The sequence below is a fragment of the Pecten maximus genome, chromosome 2 (assembly GCF_902652985.1).
Source record: "Pecten maximus chromosome 2, xPecMax1.1, whole genome shotgun sequence".
Lineage (NCBI taxonomy): Eukaryota > Metazoa > Mollusca > Bivalvia > Pectinida > Pectinidae > Pecten > Pecten maximus.
In genome coordinates this window covers 48,672,492-48,688,949 of record NC_047016.1, presented here as the reverse complement: position 1 = coordinate 48,688,949, position 16,458 = coordinate 48,672,492, and the positions used below count along the sequence as shown (strand labels likewise).

The 16,458-nt window shown below is 37.6% G+C and overlaps 1 protein-coding gene across 1 annotated transcript in view; it reads left to right on the top strand.

Annotated features, from left to right (window-relative positions):
* The first annotated feature begins 661 nt into the window (after window positions 1–661).
* Window positions 662–16,458, top strand: part of LOC117322341 (dual 3',5'-cyclic-AMP and -GMP phosphodiesterase 11A-like) — a 109,463-nt gene continuing 93,666 nt past the window's right edge. Inside the window, exon 1 of the mRNA XM_033877203.1 lies at window positions 662–2,161. Coding sequence (XP_033733094.1) covers window positions 1,349–2,161 — 813 coding nt within the window. The 5' untranslated portion in view covers window positions 662–1,348. The remainder of the gene's footprint in view (window positions 2,162–16,458) is intronic.

The following is a 16,458-nucleotide window of genomic DNA, read 5'->3' as shown; positions in this document are numbered from 1 at the left end:
CAAGTTAGCTTATACACTCATCAAAGCATGAAATATCATTCTAATATAAACAACAAATTCCCCCATAAGTTTATGTGTGCGATGATGAATTAAATATGTTGGTTTTAGGATGATGCACATGCTATTAACACCCGACTCAAACCTACTGCGGTTCCAACGTTGATTCCCGAAGGGTCTTTCATGAGTTGAATCCATTGATATTTATCTCGGAGTCCTTGTGATAGGAGCATACAACAATGTTGTTTAATTATTTATATTTCACTAATGACAAACAATTAAACTGCGATTGGGCTCACATACCATCCTTTTAATCACGGTAACTGGCTTCACTTGTTAAAGTGTAATATATTTAATGACTTAGTGGTGAACTAGATACACAATAGAAGCGGCCGTGGAACTGTCTGATATGGTATCATCAGTAATATCACTGTCTAATCAATAAACAATGAGATTGTCAGCTGGGACAATAACTGTTATGATACGTATAAGTATAAATCCTTTGTTCTGTGACTGGTGGTGTCTCTTTTGTCGGAATGCGCGGTAAAATGATCATGGATGACACATGATTACTACGCGACCTGATCACAGCCTCCACTAGATATATCGATCCGCAATGGGAAAAGCTCCGATACATATGTGTTGGGCCACTGGTAGTAGAGAACTGACACACTACGCTCTGATCATACCCAGCCGCTCGTACTAGCCGTACGTACGACACACGGTAAGTCGTAAATGGGATTAACGTACAGTGTGGAGACAGTATCGCTACTCCTAAAGGACAGCGGATTTACAATAATTTAGTATGATTATGACGATATGACAACGTCGATAGCAAATATAACTACTATTGCTACGCGGAGTTTTGTGTTGTGATTGAATGCATATGTAAGATTTTTTACTTTGCCGAAAAAAAACCTTATTTGATAGATCAGTTTATTATCTTTTATTGGAAGTATTTATCAACGGGAGGATTTTGTTCGGCAATGACGGATTAGTAATAGAAGGCCTCTTGATATGTGATATCAACATTAAACAGGTGTATATAATCACGTGACGTGCACTGGTTTGGTATCTGCTGACATGTGACTGCACTCTTAAAAGGACCAATGACCAAGGATATGTTTCATGGAGTCTACCTAGTAAAGTTTTGGGGATTAAAAGCAAACACAAACTTGAAGGAGCAGAAGCAGTAATCATTGGTGCTGTATTCCTCTTTAAATCCGATATAAACTTCAAAATATGTAGTTAACCTTGTGAGAGCGCAATCAAATAATAACTAACAAACGATGATGACAGAAATCAACTTAACTGATTTTTTGCCTTGATTTTGGCGAAATAGTTTACTAAGATGTCTGGATTGACCACGGGTGCAGTGGAAGAATGGATGGATTCGCATAAGGAATCCATGCAGGAATTATTTTTGAAGAAAGCTGACACTGTTCTCATTAACAAGTGGCTTTTGTTACATGGGTATAGTGCGGTGTGTGATAATGCCCCTCATCCTTCCAAACGAGGTTCGTTGACAGGAGGAAACAGCAACCCCTCCTCTCCACGTGACCTTCGGTGTGATGACGGATTCTTTGAGCATGTACACCAGAGATCCAATTCTAAAAAATATCTTCGCCAGGACTTTGCGAAATCAAAAAAGAAGAATATATTTAGGACATACGAGCCTACTTCTTCTCCTGAACTTACGACCGAGGGTCGACGCAGCAGTCTGAAAGACATGCGGATGTTTCGATCATTGCCGCCGAATTCGGTGAACATCCTGAGTCTGTTAATCCAATCAAAGGTTCGACTTCCACGCTACCCTAGTAAAGATATCGATATGAAGAGGGATTTGCGACAAATCAACGAACGTGATTTCTTCTTGGAAATCGTGAAAGATATTTCAAACGACCTTGACCTAAGGAGTCTTACCAACAAAATAAAATCCAACATAAGCGTGCTAGTGGATGGTGATGCAGGATCTGTATTTGTTGTGGAGGGCAAAGGGTCAAGTCGGCCCGTCCTTGTGTCTAAGTTATTCGATATTCATTCTGGCACCTCCATTTTACCATCAACTTCCGGTGAGAGCAGCATCAAGGTCGCGTGGGGAAAAGGGATAATAGGTCACGTGGCTGCAATAGGAGATACTGTGAATATCTTAGACGCCAACATGGTGAGTAAATTTTTGGTGTTGTAGTCGATATTAAATAAAATAGGCTATTTTACTTTAATATTTCAGCCAACATTTCTGAGTCAGTTTTAGTCAATACTACTTAAGGGGCATTTAATAGCTACTTAAGTGTGTATTCAAATTATAATTTTCTTAAACTAGGCGTCAGTGACCTACATTTTCTACGTGTTGTTACTGGACGTATTATTTAGGTCTTGCATCCGGAATTTGTTTGAACTTTTAACCTTAGTTCATAGTTTGTTTTCAATACTTTCCAGTTAAAGCACATAGTTTTTTTCCTTAAAAAATTCAAAGTCGTAAAGAAACAACATTGTTATAAACTTTGGATTGTAATAGCTGAAGTATCCAAGTGGACATCTCAACTTTCTTGTTAATTGATATGCTTTCTGTCATCCCTGATGCCATCGTAGTACTTGTCTGATTGTCATATGATTCAGGAAAGGACGCACGTGACATATTCTATCTTAAGTTGGGTTTTTTTTATCAAAATGGAAAATAATCAGTGAACACCTTCACACTAATCATTCTTAACTGTGCTTTCCTGTCCAATCCTCACAGTAGACTGGTATCATTGCATTATCTGATAAAACAAAGTAGTTTGGTTACGTCACCAAGTAGATGCGATGCCGTGAAGGTCGAGACCACAGTACTATGAATGAATACTTGATGAGGTGCTTTCAGAGGTTGTCAATAAAAATCATTGTGTACACTCAAGATATAAAAGAGAATGACGCAACTAAGGCTAGATTAAAATCAAATCTGTCGGGAACCGAGCAAGTGATTGATGCATTTCTATGAAGCAAAGGATGTTCTGAGTAACTTAATTTTCGATTGATTTATCTTTTATCTCAAAACTAGCTCGATATCTTAAAATTCAACCTTGAGCCAGCAAGATAGTTCCGAGAATGTATATACACCATAGTTGCAACTAAGACTGTCCAGACTTATCGCTTTGCTTACATCGCCCCTTATAGCCCGTTGCATCACATGTTTTTACGAGTTTAATCCCTAGAAAGTTCATCTTCTGAAACAAACGGCTTAGATTAGAAACTGCCAAAAAGCTCCATAGAGTAGATTGTTCAATCAGTGTTATTGGGAAAACGAATAAAACAATAGTATGAAAATATAATTTACTGTCGGATGTGTATGTCAGTCGTCCTCTTCGCACGCCGGAGTGCTCCATTGCATTAAAAGAATTTGATTAGTTCGATACAGAGTGTGATTCTAATTTCTCATCTGGTATCATAACGATGTATACGTATGTTTGTATTGATATCATATGATACACATCCCAACATCGAAGTATCTTTATAGGTGAGAGATATAAAACGAGTAATCTAAAACTTCACTTCAGGATTCACTCACAAGGGAGAAAAGTAATAAATCAAAGGGTGGTCGGGTGGCACAGCGGTAACATACTTGCCTTTCACTTAGGCGGCCGGGCTTCGATTCCCCGATCGGATGTGAAAAGGTATGGGGTCACCTGCCCGACCACGTGGGTTGTCTCCAGGTACTCCGGTTTCTTCCCACAGTAAGACCCCTCGCGCGCTTCCATCCGGGCCAACAAGCGTGATTAATATAAGATAATATAACTTCTTCGCAATTGTTGTAAAAAAATAAAGTTTTTATTTTAATAAATCAAATTAGTTATCTCTAATTAAAGATACCGGCCGATTTGTCAAGAAGATAAAACCGTAGAGAAAAATATATTATGTGTAATATATATATATATATTAGTCCATCAGCAAATCAATTGTGGCTCATATAATATACATCAATTAGGGACCCCTCAACCCGAAGGACGGTTCTGTGTTCTTTTTTTAGAGAGGTCGCACATAATGATAACCCCAAAATTCACCTATATTCCTTACATGATGAAGCCTATTCATGCGTGCCACCTCTTTCGCTTCTTCCTCAACGATAAACATAAGGATGAGATAGTTTGAGGGCTACATGATATAGAGCCAAAAATAAACCCTCGTTAGAGATTATAAGGATATGAAGTGTTATCATTTAGGAAGGATACTTCAAATGAACGCCATGAACACATTTCGTGCGATTATTCAAACGAATTCAAACGTGGCGTGGAAGTTATGGCAAACCTCGAGGACAAATGTCCCCCAGCAGTGACTACCATCTACAATATTCAAGGACATTATTAAAGGCACACACTCTATTAACACCTTTCCTTTGTAGTCTACATGAAAATGATAAATGGCCGAGTGACACAGAAAGGTTACCCAAGGTCATACGGTAGATTGGTTTGATATGTTTTGTTTTATTTAACGTCCTATTAACAGCCAGGGTCATTTAAGGACGTTCCAGGTTTTGGAGGTGGAGGAAAGCCGGAGTACCACCACCGGCCTACGGTCAGTACCTGGTAACTGCCCCACGTAGGTTTCGAACTCGCAACCCAGAGGTGGTCCTATGGTAGAATATCATGTTAAAAACGTTGGCTACGCTACAGAAACACGATAGTTCTTAAAATGTGTAAATGGTGGAACAGATTATATTTGGTAACTTTTGGTATCTTCTCAAAACCAGTGAAGAGAAGAATCTAAAATGATGAACAAAATTGCCATATGACGACGGACAGGAGCCAAAATTTATTCGCTTTTCTCGCTGTCATCATACAATGGGATAGACAGGCTTCATTCTCTGATGAAACCATCCACCCACTGCAGGGGAATCATCTCTTATTACTCCCCAAGATGTACAGTTAATTCTTCAACTCACAATTTCCCAATGGAAAAATATTGTAAAATTTAAAGAAAGTTTCCCTTCTCCCCCTTAAATCCAATTGCTGTTTTCTTATGAAAATGGTAGGGGATTTCCTGAAGGTAAGGGACGTTTATCAAACCGAGACCAGGCATAGCCTCGCTCCCGTTCACTCCTGTGTGGGCTACGGTCATTGAGTGCAATAGAGTGTGATGTAATGATATGGTATTAGCGAAATTATATTCAATTAGTTTATCTCATCTCGATAAAACAACGTTTGCGCACTAGAAAGTCATGTATCATGTTGACATACTTATGTCATTGTCAGGTGAGTTGAATTTATGTCCAAATACATTTTCAAAAGTAGGGAAAAAAACAACAAAACAAAACAAAACAAAATCAAACAAAAACGAAAAACAAACAAAAACAACAACAACAAATTACATATAACACAAAGAAAAAATCATTACAAAACATTGATACCATGTCAAATGACACACAGGTGAGCACAGGTAGTGGCATATACTTTGTATGGTAAGTCATGACTCTAAACACTTCACCATAAAGCAATTTCGTTCTTTTGCTTTTCAATGTCCAGGTCAGGCACGGCATGCTGCTAAGCAGTTCAAGCTGTCAATTACACTTAAGTTTAACAATCTCTAACAAAATATCCAACAATTGATGTGAATAATCTGTAGTTAGTGGTCATAAGGCCACCAGCTGTTTGTTTGAACAGCTTTGATGTAGTCGGACATGTTTTGTACAACTAGTTATGTTTTTCATGTTTGACATTTCTATGTGGAGACCAGATGTTCCACAAACTATCATTACATTGTCTTCACGGCGCTAGTACTGTCCCCTGCGTCTATTGTGTTGTATTGATTGCCGTTACCTGAAGTAAATATAAACACTATTAATATATCTTTCTTTTCAATATAATAGTCCATACACATGCCATATGGCAGACATATCGGTAGGTGGTACAATGTGGGCGGATACATAATATACAGAGAGTTACATTAAGGACAAGACGATAGTCAGCTGAATTCGGGTTGTGCGTGTGGAAAGAATACATTGCTTAATCATAAGGTCCTCTTTTGACACCCTATAATGAAGCTTAGGTCCCTTTCCTCACTCGCATGACATGGAACTCCATTGTCCTCCATCTTACCTCTGGCTTATTTTTAAATTTTATTTCTTATTTCCTCAATGACTGTATGTGTTTGAAAAGCGCACTGATAGGTAGCTACCACCGAAGAACTATATAACGGGGGGAGGGGGTCACATTGCCTCAAATTCTTATTAGCATATTATGCTAAAAATATAAATTTAGAACGTCATAGCGATGCTATAAACCTATTTATCCTATACATTCTCCTATAGACTGCAGTCAAATTTACCTGACAAACTCTGCTGAAGACAGATGTGCCACCACTGAATGCCAAACACATGTATTAAGTTCATGTGTGTGCTAGAAATGATATGTCCGTTATGGCGCTCTGTTTAAAAGTCGATTATTCAATTTAGAACTGCTTCATTTCGTACTTGACAGATTTATATTGAGTAAGTTATATATGCAAACAGTCCCCACCCTCCATTACATTAATCCTGCCACTTAAATCCAGACTTTCTCTTTTATTGCACTTCGCACTTGATATATATTTGTTCATTTATCAAATAAAAAACTCCAATGTTTAAATAATTTCAAAACAGATATCAAACTTAAATCCTGTTTACCTAGCGTCAACATATAAAACGATATCGGCTTTAAATTCCATTTTAGCTTTTAGAATTAATGCCGAACCCTTTCCTGGGTGTTGACACTGAGGTGTTCCTATACGCCGATCTTACGACATGCTATTTTCATTTGTGGTATATTTAATCCCAGTGACATGACACAGAGGTACATTTAAGCAATGAACAGTGGTTTAAATGTTGTTATTGTCGATATGGCAGCAAGATGTATGGTGGGCAAAACATTTGCCCACCATACATCTTGCTGCCATATCGACAATAACAACATTAAAACCACTGTTCAATACTTATATTTACATTGTCTTACCATTTCCGTCATCTTTGAAAAAAAACCTAAACCAAAACAAAAAATCCCGCCTTTTTAATGTCACATGACCCACTGGGTGTTATAGCCTGAGGCACTGGGTGTTATAGGCGTATGGTGGCAACTGCCTCTTAGCATTGTGTCAATGGGGAAATGCGGAGCAAATGTAAATATTCGTATATAAGCTGTCTTACTATGCTGCCACTACGGTATATTTGTATATTTTTGTGTGATTACAATGTTTTCGATCTTCTATTTTGCCCTTGTGATATTGCCACCATGATCCATTTGTATATTTTGTCCTTGTGTGTTGACACCGATATCTGTTTGTATATTTTTTCCTTGTGTGTTGACACTGCGATCAAATTTGTATATTTTGTCATTGTGTGTTTACACTGCGATCTGTTTGTATATCTTGTCCTTGTGTGTTGACACTACGCTCTGTTTGTATATTTTGTCCTTGTGTATTTTTTGTGTGAAACTGTGTATCACATGTTTTGTCCTTGTGTGTTGACTTTGTCCCATACATCGTCAACTTTTATATATTAATATGCAGCTATGGAATATTTACGCTGTAGTGTAATTTCTATGATATCCACTCTTTCACCCTTTATTAATTCTCATTCTGATTATCACAGTCAATGCTTTGTCATCTATTTAGACTTATGACGGTATTACCATTCATTTTAATTTATTTCAAAGGGACTGAATTGTCCTGCTCATCACTAAAACAAAATATCAATATTGTCACTTTTATCTAGCTTTTCCATTTTTTTCATTTCTGTCGATAGTTTTAATCATGATACAATTCTGACATGAAACACCCAGCATAAAACCATTAGCGTTCATTGGCACGGTTTACTGCGTTCATCAATTATAAACGCGCGTATCTATATGATAACGAACAATCGAGACAAGCATGTACTGACAAGAAAAAAACAATATTGATGATAACTTATTTTACGTAGGGTTAAATGTCGATTGATGTCACTGATTTCCTGAAGAATAACGTTCATGATTAACTTTACTACTGAAATAGAACGTATACCTTAATGAGGGTCTTGTTTTGCTTGGCGTTTATGACGGGAGTTATGACAGTTGATGGAACAAGTATTGATGAAAACCATATGTGTACTTTACAAAGAAAAACAAAGACTTGTACACAAGACACCACATGTTATTATCACCTTTCAATACAAATTGAGTCGGCCAAAGTGGAGCACAAATATGTATTTGTCTTCATCATACTGCTGTTCCGTCCTTCTAGGACTTGATAGTGATACGTTGAGGGCCTAAAGAGTTGATACTTACATAATGACTAATGCAACTGAAACCAGGTCATATTAAAGGGAAAAAAATTAAACTTTCGCCTTAAAGATCGAGACGATAATTCGAATGATGTGAATTTCATTTCACAATATTTGTACTGTAAACGTGGAAGTTCTTTTGATCGCAAAAATTTCCACTACGCGTAATATTTGAATATCAATTTGCGTTATCTCTAACTTCAAACGAATGTGGATCGATCGCGAAAATTACCTCCACATATATAGTTTACTTATCGAAATCGCAAAAATAATCCTCCACGAAAATAACCACGTTTACAGTATGTAAGTAAACGTGTGTTGGGGTGGGATTTAATGCTGGTTTTGTTTGTTTTGTTTAACGTCCTATTAACAGCCAGGGTCATTTAAGTACGTGCCAGGTTTTAGAGTTGGAGGAAAGCCGGAGCACCCGGAGAAAAACCACCGGCCTACAGTCAGTACCTGGTAACTGCCCCACGTAGGTTTCGAACCCAGAGGTGGAGGGCTAGCGCTAGTGATAAAGTGTTGGGACACCTTAACCACTCGGCCGCGCGGCCCCTAGGGATTTAATGCACTAATACACACTTCTTTGTACGTCAATACAAACGAACACTATGTTAAAGATTCCTTACAGACAAATTAGTCAATAGACCTGATTTAATGGTGTACAAAAGAAATATGTTTCAACGTATGGCCACGGTTAATCGTCATGCAAGACATAGTGTATTATGATTCAGTTGGCCTTTTTGACAACATATCCACATACCACAAACAAATATATCTAAACCTTCGTTCTAACTAAAACCCAGCGTTAAAACGATCTAAAAATGTAAATAAAAGACATTCAAAATGAGATTTTAAAAAAATTGAATAAGGATTTTTTTCTGTAGAAGAGTAAAACGTCGTTTAGGTCTTTGACAAGACGCCTATCATATACATCTCCATCATACCAAGGTCACGTTCGTTTTTAATAACTGGAATAGTGACAGTATTATTTCCTAAAATATAAAGGGTGTCAATTACAGGTTATCACATATATCGTACAAGCTGGCTAGAAAATTTTGCAAAAATTTCTCCGTGAAATAACTAAGGCGACTTTATACATTATACAAAGTCTTCATGAAAGCTCATCATTATTTTTATTTTTTTATTTTAGCTCTACCTGTATTACACAATATGCAATCAATACAATAAAATTGCTCGCTGCCATGAAGGGTTTCTCATCAGGAAGGCTCGTTTATCCTATGACATTTTTCTCGCGGATATTACACGGAGATTGGGTGCGGCATGATCGGGTTTCATCCATTCAGTGTATAAGTACGATAAGGGCAGCTTCCCCTCTAGGTTAGGTTTCTGTTTACACTGTTCTAATGAGTCAAGTCACTGACATTATCTACATTGTCTATAGACTATACATAAATGCTGTGTCATTATGTCACATTCATAGTTCAAGGATATAAACACATTGGATTTAGCTTCATAGTGTACGCAATGACACGTTTAATGCCAATTGACACCAGGGCCTAGTTGTTCAAAAGTTGATAAGTTTGATTAATGAAAATATCATTTCGCCTTTACTTCAAAACCTGAGTGTGTGTATTCCTTAAAATAGGCAAGTAAGAAGATACTGACGAGTGATATCATATAGTTTCATAAAATTTTGTCAAGTTAGTTTTACCAGAAATGATTTTATCAGGATTTTAAAATTGTTGTTAAACTGTGATTAGCTTAATCACCTTTTGAACAACTGGGCCCGGAAGTTTTATCACGGCAACTGATGCTACCAGTGAAAGGTTACCCACCAAATCAGACAGATCAATTTGTCATAATTAAAAATTCCAGTTTGCTTTGAACAGGTTTGTCATATATTATGCATGAATTTGACACTGAACCTGTTATTGATGTTGAAGTTATGGCTAAATGATATTTTAGCAAATCCATATGTGTGGTAGGTAAAGGTTTATGGTTTCGGAAACACGAAAGGAAGACCATGGAACCATTGAAATAATCTTGATTCACCGCCTGTCACCCAATAAATTCATCTATGGGATATTTTGCACATACCATAAATGTAATATAACTGTAGCGTTTTCCATTGGCTGTGTCAGTCAGAAATCAACTGTGACGTCATAATAAGGACATGTGACGTTATATATTGAGAATGGCGCAACAAAATAGCTGCCTGTTTTTTTTTTAGCTATGAGTAACAAGGTATATTTGATATGTATGATTTCTATATGAGAGTAAATGAAACTCGCCTCCATTATTAAAATTTTTGCTCGCCAATTGCCAAAGCCCGCAAATATAAAACACTTCAAAGACCCGTCTTATAAAATCTCATGTAAAATGAAAACCCAAGGAAGAAGCCTATAACTTGTGTCTTCATGTTACAGCTGTAAACCAAAACGTCTTTCTGTTCATTTGAGAGAGCATGATGAACTGGCCACTCGTATTGTGTAGAAGGACTCCGCGCGGAATCATTCCGAACGAATAATAATCGATACAGAAGAAACAGGAATAAAAGCGACTGTAAAAGTGGAAAGTCAAAAGAAAGACTCTAAAGTTAACATTACACTGATAGTTACCACAATTGCGAGGATAAAAACAAAAGTGTTGATGAAATTGCCTCATCTAATGCCGGTTTAATGTATACCGTCCTAATTGTAATCAATGGTATTTCTCTCATTAGGAATCTATAGGATAGTTATACCTTAGATATGCCCGTGAGGACGTTCCTGTTGATTAACGGTTCATGAGACGCACTTTAGCTTTACTAATTAGTCAGGTACTCAGGGAAACTCCGGGCCAGATATAAGGTCGATTAGTCCGCTAATAACAATAACAAGTCTACATGACGGTGGTATTATGCTACACTTATTGACAAAATACAAAAAAGGTAAATGCAGCATTAATTTCCTGTCAATAAAATGTATTTGTTATGATTGTCTTTCCCCAATTAAGTTAATTTAATTGTTAAATTATTTGTCAGGATACCAGCACAGTATCTGTGATATTTTACCGTGTAGTTAAGTTTGCCTTCCTGTAATTCATATTCCGGATTACGATATAACGTACTAAAATTGAGTTACACGCCATAGATTAACCTCATGTTCTCAAATTATTCATTAATCCGGATATCTGTTTTATTTCGGAATTCGATAAAAATTGTGTTGATTAAAGATCTTGCAATGTAATTTAATTTATTCAGTGTAAGGACTCCAGGCAAAAATAACTTATTGACTCAATAATCCTAACGGGTGTATCACTAATACGCATGCGCTACTGGGTAGGCTAGTTTCATATGCTCGTGTTTTCTTCTCCAGCCGGCCTTTCCAATGAAAGACACAGAAGGCATTGTTGTTTTTATTAGGTCACCTGAGACAAAGTCTCAAGTGACCTATTCTTATCGCCTTTTGTCCGTCGTCGTCCGTCGTGCGTCGGGCGTCGTCCGTCGTGCGTCGTCCGTCCGTAAACAATTTACACTTTCAACTTCTTCTCCAAAACCACTGAACCAAATTCAATGAAATTTGGCAGGGAGCTTCTATGGCTAAAGTTCAACTAAAATTGTGAATTATATGGTCCCCATCCCCCAGGGGCCTGAGGGGCGGGGCCAAAAAGGGTCAAATTGACTAAAACTTCAAAAATCTTCTTCTCTACTCTAAGATAAGGTGGAATCAAACACTCTTCATAGATGAAAGGGTCTTAAGGTGCTTTACCAAAATTGTGAATTTCATGACCCTGGGGTCTCACGTTTGCCCCTGGGCAGGGGGTAAACTTTACTATAGTTTATATAGGGAAATCACATTTTTGACTATTATTTGTTGGATTTCTATTGGAATTTATTCTAACTTGTATCAAATTATCAGCATGGGATGACACTTTGATGGTATGTACATGTTGGCCCTGGTTGACCCCCAGGGGCTGGTGGGCGGGGCCAAAAAGAGTCAAATTGACTAAAATTTCAAAAATCGTCTTCTCTACTCTCAGATATGGTAGAATCAAATACTCTTCATAGATGGAAGGGTCTTAAGGTGCTTTACCAAAATTGTGAATTTCATGACCCTGGGGTCTCACGTTTGCCCCTGGGGAGGGGGTAAACTTTACTATAGTTTATATAGGGAAATCACATTTTTGACTATTATTTGTTGGATTTCTATTGGAATTCATTCTAACTTGTATCAAATTATCAGCATGGGATGACACTTTGATGGTATGTACATGTTGGCCCTAGTTGACCCCCAGGGGCTGGTGGGCGGGGCCAAAAAGGGTCAAATTGACTAAAATTTCAAAAATCGTCTTCTCTACTCTCAGATATGGTAGAATCAAATACTCTTCATAGATGGAAGGGTCTTAAGGTGCTTTACCAAAATTGTGAATTTCATGACCCTGGGGTCTCACGTTTGCCCCTGGGGAGGGGGTAAACTTTACTATAGTTTATATAGGGAAATCACATTTTTGACTATTATTTGTTGGATTTCTATTGGAATTCATTCTAACTTGGTTCAAATTATCAGCATGGGATGACAGTTTGATGGTATGTACATGTTGGCCCTGGTTGACCCCCAGGGGCTGGTGGGCGGGGCCAAAAAGGGTCAAATTAACTGAAATTTTAAAAATCTTCTTCTTACAACCCAAATAAGGTAGAATTAAATACTCTTCACAGATCGAAGGGTCTTAAGGTGCTTTACCATAATTGTGAATTTCCTAGCCCTGGGGTCTCGCGTTTGACCCATGGGAGGGGATAAACTTTACTATAGTTATAGGAAAATCACATTTTTGACTATCATTTGTTTTATTTGTTTTGAAATTCATTCTTTCATTCAAATTTACTGAAATATTTCAAAAATCAGGTGACCGTTAAGGCCCATGGGCCTCTTGTTTTAAATCTCGCTTACGACGAACAATTTGCTAATGCTTTCTCTTCTCTATGCCTCTCATCTTAGCAGTATTTTAATCGGCTTCAGGAAGTCTATGCAACGTCCGCCATCTTAACTTAGATTTCCCACAGGCTTCCATGCCTAGGATTGTTGTCCCGACGATACAAGAAAATTAGTATTACCAACCATAGGTTTTCCTAAAACTTAACAACAAATGAGAATATGTACACGTATATTGTGACCATTTGATTTTTAAAAAGCCAGTAGACCACGTTTTCTTTCTTTCTTTCTTTATCTATGTATTTGCTTGTTTGTTTGTTTGTTTATTTATTAATTGATTGATTGATTGATTTATTTATTTTTATTTATTTATTTGTTTATGTTTATCTATTTATTTATTGTTTAAGGAGAGGGGATGGTGTCATCCACCAGTCATATTAATCTTAGATTTTATTCTGGATATGAATTCATCAGTGTGTATAACCTTTTAGGATATGTTAATATTCAGATTTAATTTCGGTGAAGATGTAGAGGGGACCGCTCGGTTATTGAGTACACACTTAGATAGTACATGTCGGCTAAAGCATAGACGACAGTTCGGCTGGATATTGACCACAGCTCATCATATGTAAATACCTCAGTTCGGCTGGGTACTGACCACAGCTCATCATACATTGTACGTAAAGACGACAGTTCGGCTGGATACTTGCCACAGCTCATCATACGTAAATACGACAGTTCGGCTGGGTACTGACCACAGCTCATCATACGTAAATTCCTCAGTTCGGCTGGGTACTGACCACAGGTCATCATGCGTAAATACCTCAGTTCGGCTGGGTACTGACCACAGGTCATCACACGTAAATACAACAGTTCGGCTGGGTACTGACCACAGGTCATCACACGTAAATACGACAGTTCGCTTGCTTACTGACGGCAGCTAATCACGTAAATACAACAGTTTGGTGCACACTGACCCACAACTCGGCACACTTTAATACAACAGCTCGGTTGCGTATTTGATAGTTCTATTATGTACTCAGGACAACTCGGCACTTGTAATGACGACAGTTCGGTTGCGTATTTGGGACAGCTCGGCCCACGTAAAAAAGACCGTAATATTACGTAATGAAGACAGATCGACACCAATAAAGACTCGGACAGTTAGGCAGTCATACACCTGCGATCTTCTACAACTACCAGAAATGATGCCAGACCTTTCTACATAAGAGGCTTATCATGTGTTTGTTTATGATAGTTATGATATTTACACAAAGGATGTGGCTTCCGATAAGGGTCGAAACCATTTGTATTGATTTACAGGCACAGTATTAAAGGTTACTATGTCAACTACGTCCGGCCAGAGTTAGGTTGTTTATGGTAGATTTTCTTTCGCTGCTGTTCTAATGACAATTGATGACAGTTTTACCAACAGCAACAATAACCGAATGTTGCCCTAAACGTTAACAGTCGATGAACCGTAAATAATTCACACAGTACTTTGTTTGATTTATTTAATTATTTTCTTTATTGGGTTTGTTTAAAACAATACTTCTAAGGTTAAAGGTCAGGGTAAGGCGTAAGAATAGCGTAAGCTGTCTTATACACGAAGAGATGATCTTTTCTCTTTAAAAACAATGTTCTCGCTCCTTATGTCTTTATTAACACTGCCTCCGTTAAGACCTTTAGTTGAGCGTTCTTCCCTGTAAAGAAGCACCGCGGTTCTGCCCCCTGACCAAGACATACCAGTATTGCTAAAACATTGTACCTGCTACCCCTGATTATTGATCAGAATTTTGGGAGTGAGACGACTGGTTCGTCCTTTTTCAGTTTACTGTGACTGGGTGTGGTGTCCTGCTGTTTGCGACTTCGGCAGTTCATTTCAGTGCAGTAACACTATAATGCCGAAATAAGTTCCGCGCTATCCAAACAAGAGAAACCAGTAACATATTGCAGCCTCCCAAAACACACGTACACCAACACAGATGCAGGGTCAAAGGCAGAGAAGTTCGTCCTTGTATGAACTTACCTGTTGATAGGACGCATCACAATATAAAAGCAAACAAATTCATACATAATAAAACGTGTCTGTCAAAAGGCAATGACTCTCTTTCCATAAATAAATGATGGGTTTCCGGTTAGGTGAGATGCATTTAACATCGGAATGCTCTTCATAGAATATTACATAGAACAGGCAAACAATTCAATTTTTAAATCATTATCTTAGCAATTAGTTACCTTGTTCAAGTTCTAAATATAAAACACCTCTTCGTCAATACTGCCATCAAGGTGTCGCACTAGCCTAGGGTGAAATGCAAATCGAAGACATCCATGCCAGGGGCCTGCAATCGACACCCTAACAACACATCCTTCAGTGTAGAACTTTACATGATCAGCGTAAATCAATTCTAAAATGCAATTTATGTCAAACATGCATTAAGAAACCACTGGTCTCTTAACACATGCCCAGGTAGCTCATCGGGCTAAAGTCGACGACATACGGCATTTATTTTTCTCACGAGCCTCCTCTCCGCGGAAATTATCAAGTGCCAATAATACTGAGCAAGGAAGGTTCTCAAAGTAAACTGTGAATACCAGATCGGTATTAAATGTCCCCAGTCCGCTCACAGTAGGATTGTTATTTGGTACCGATATGTTCTTTGGTTGCATGTATTGTCAGTCAAACAACTCCAGTGATTAATACATCGACATATTGTGATATTTCACACTTTTACTGGCCCCTTATAATCAATTTACCCTTTAAACAGGAAGTGAAATAACTCCGTTAAATGTTAGGTAGCAAAACTTGTTTTTTTATCATGACGTTATAGTTTCAATAATGCAACTGTAGTTCCCATGTATAATTATTAGTGATTCAGTGATAACATAAAGTAGCGAGAACTGAGGCCTGAGCAAAACAAATATGTTTAATCCGCTTAATTTACCCTATATTCTGTTTTAGATAAGTACACCTTTCAGGGAATGTTTCAAGCAATTTCAAGAATTGCAAAGACGAGTCGAAGTGTCAGTTTTCATTATTATTTTATTTTAAGACAATTTTATGATACACAGCTTAACAACACACAAAGAACAATTAGAGCAAAAGTGAAAAAAAGACATGATTTGAAGTTTGGAAGGAAATATGTGTACTATTCACACGTCAATAACGGTCGTGTCAATCCAGGTCAGAAACAGATAAAAACTACATCTTCACTCAGAGAAGTTGTCCAGTGGTAAGGAATCAAACAGGCGCACTACAGAACAACATTCTAAAATCGATTTTCATTCACCACATTGAAATAAGAAAATTACAGATTCCAT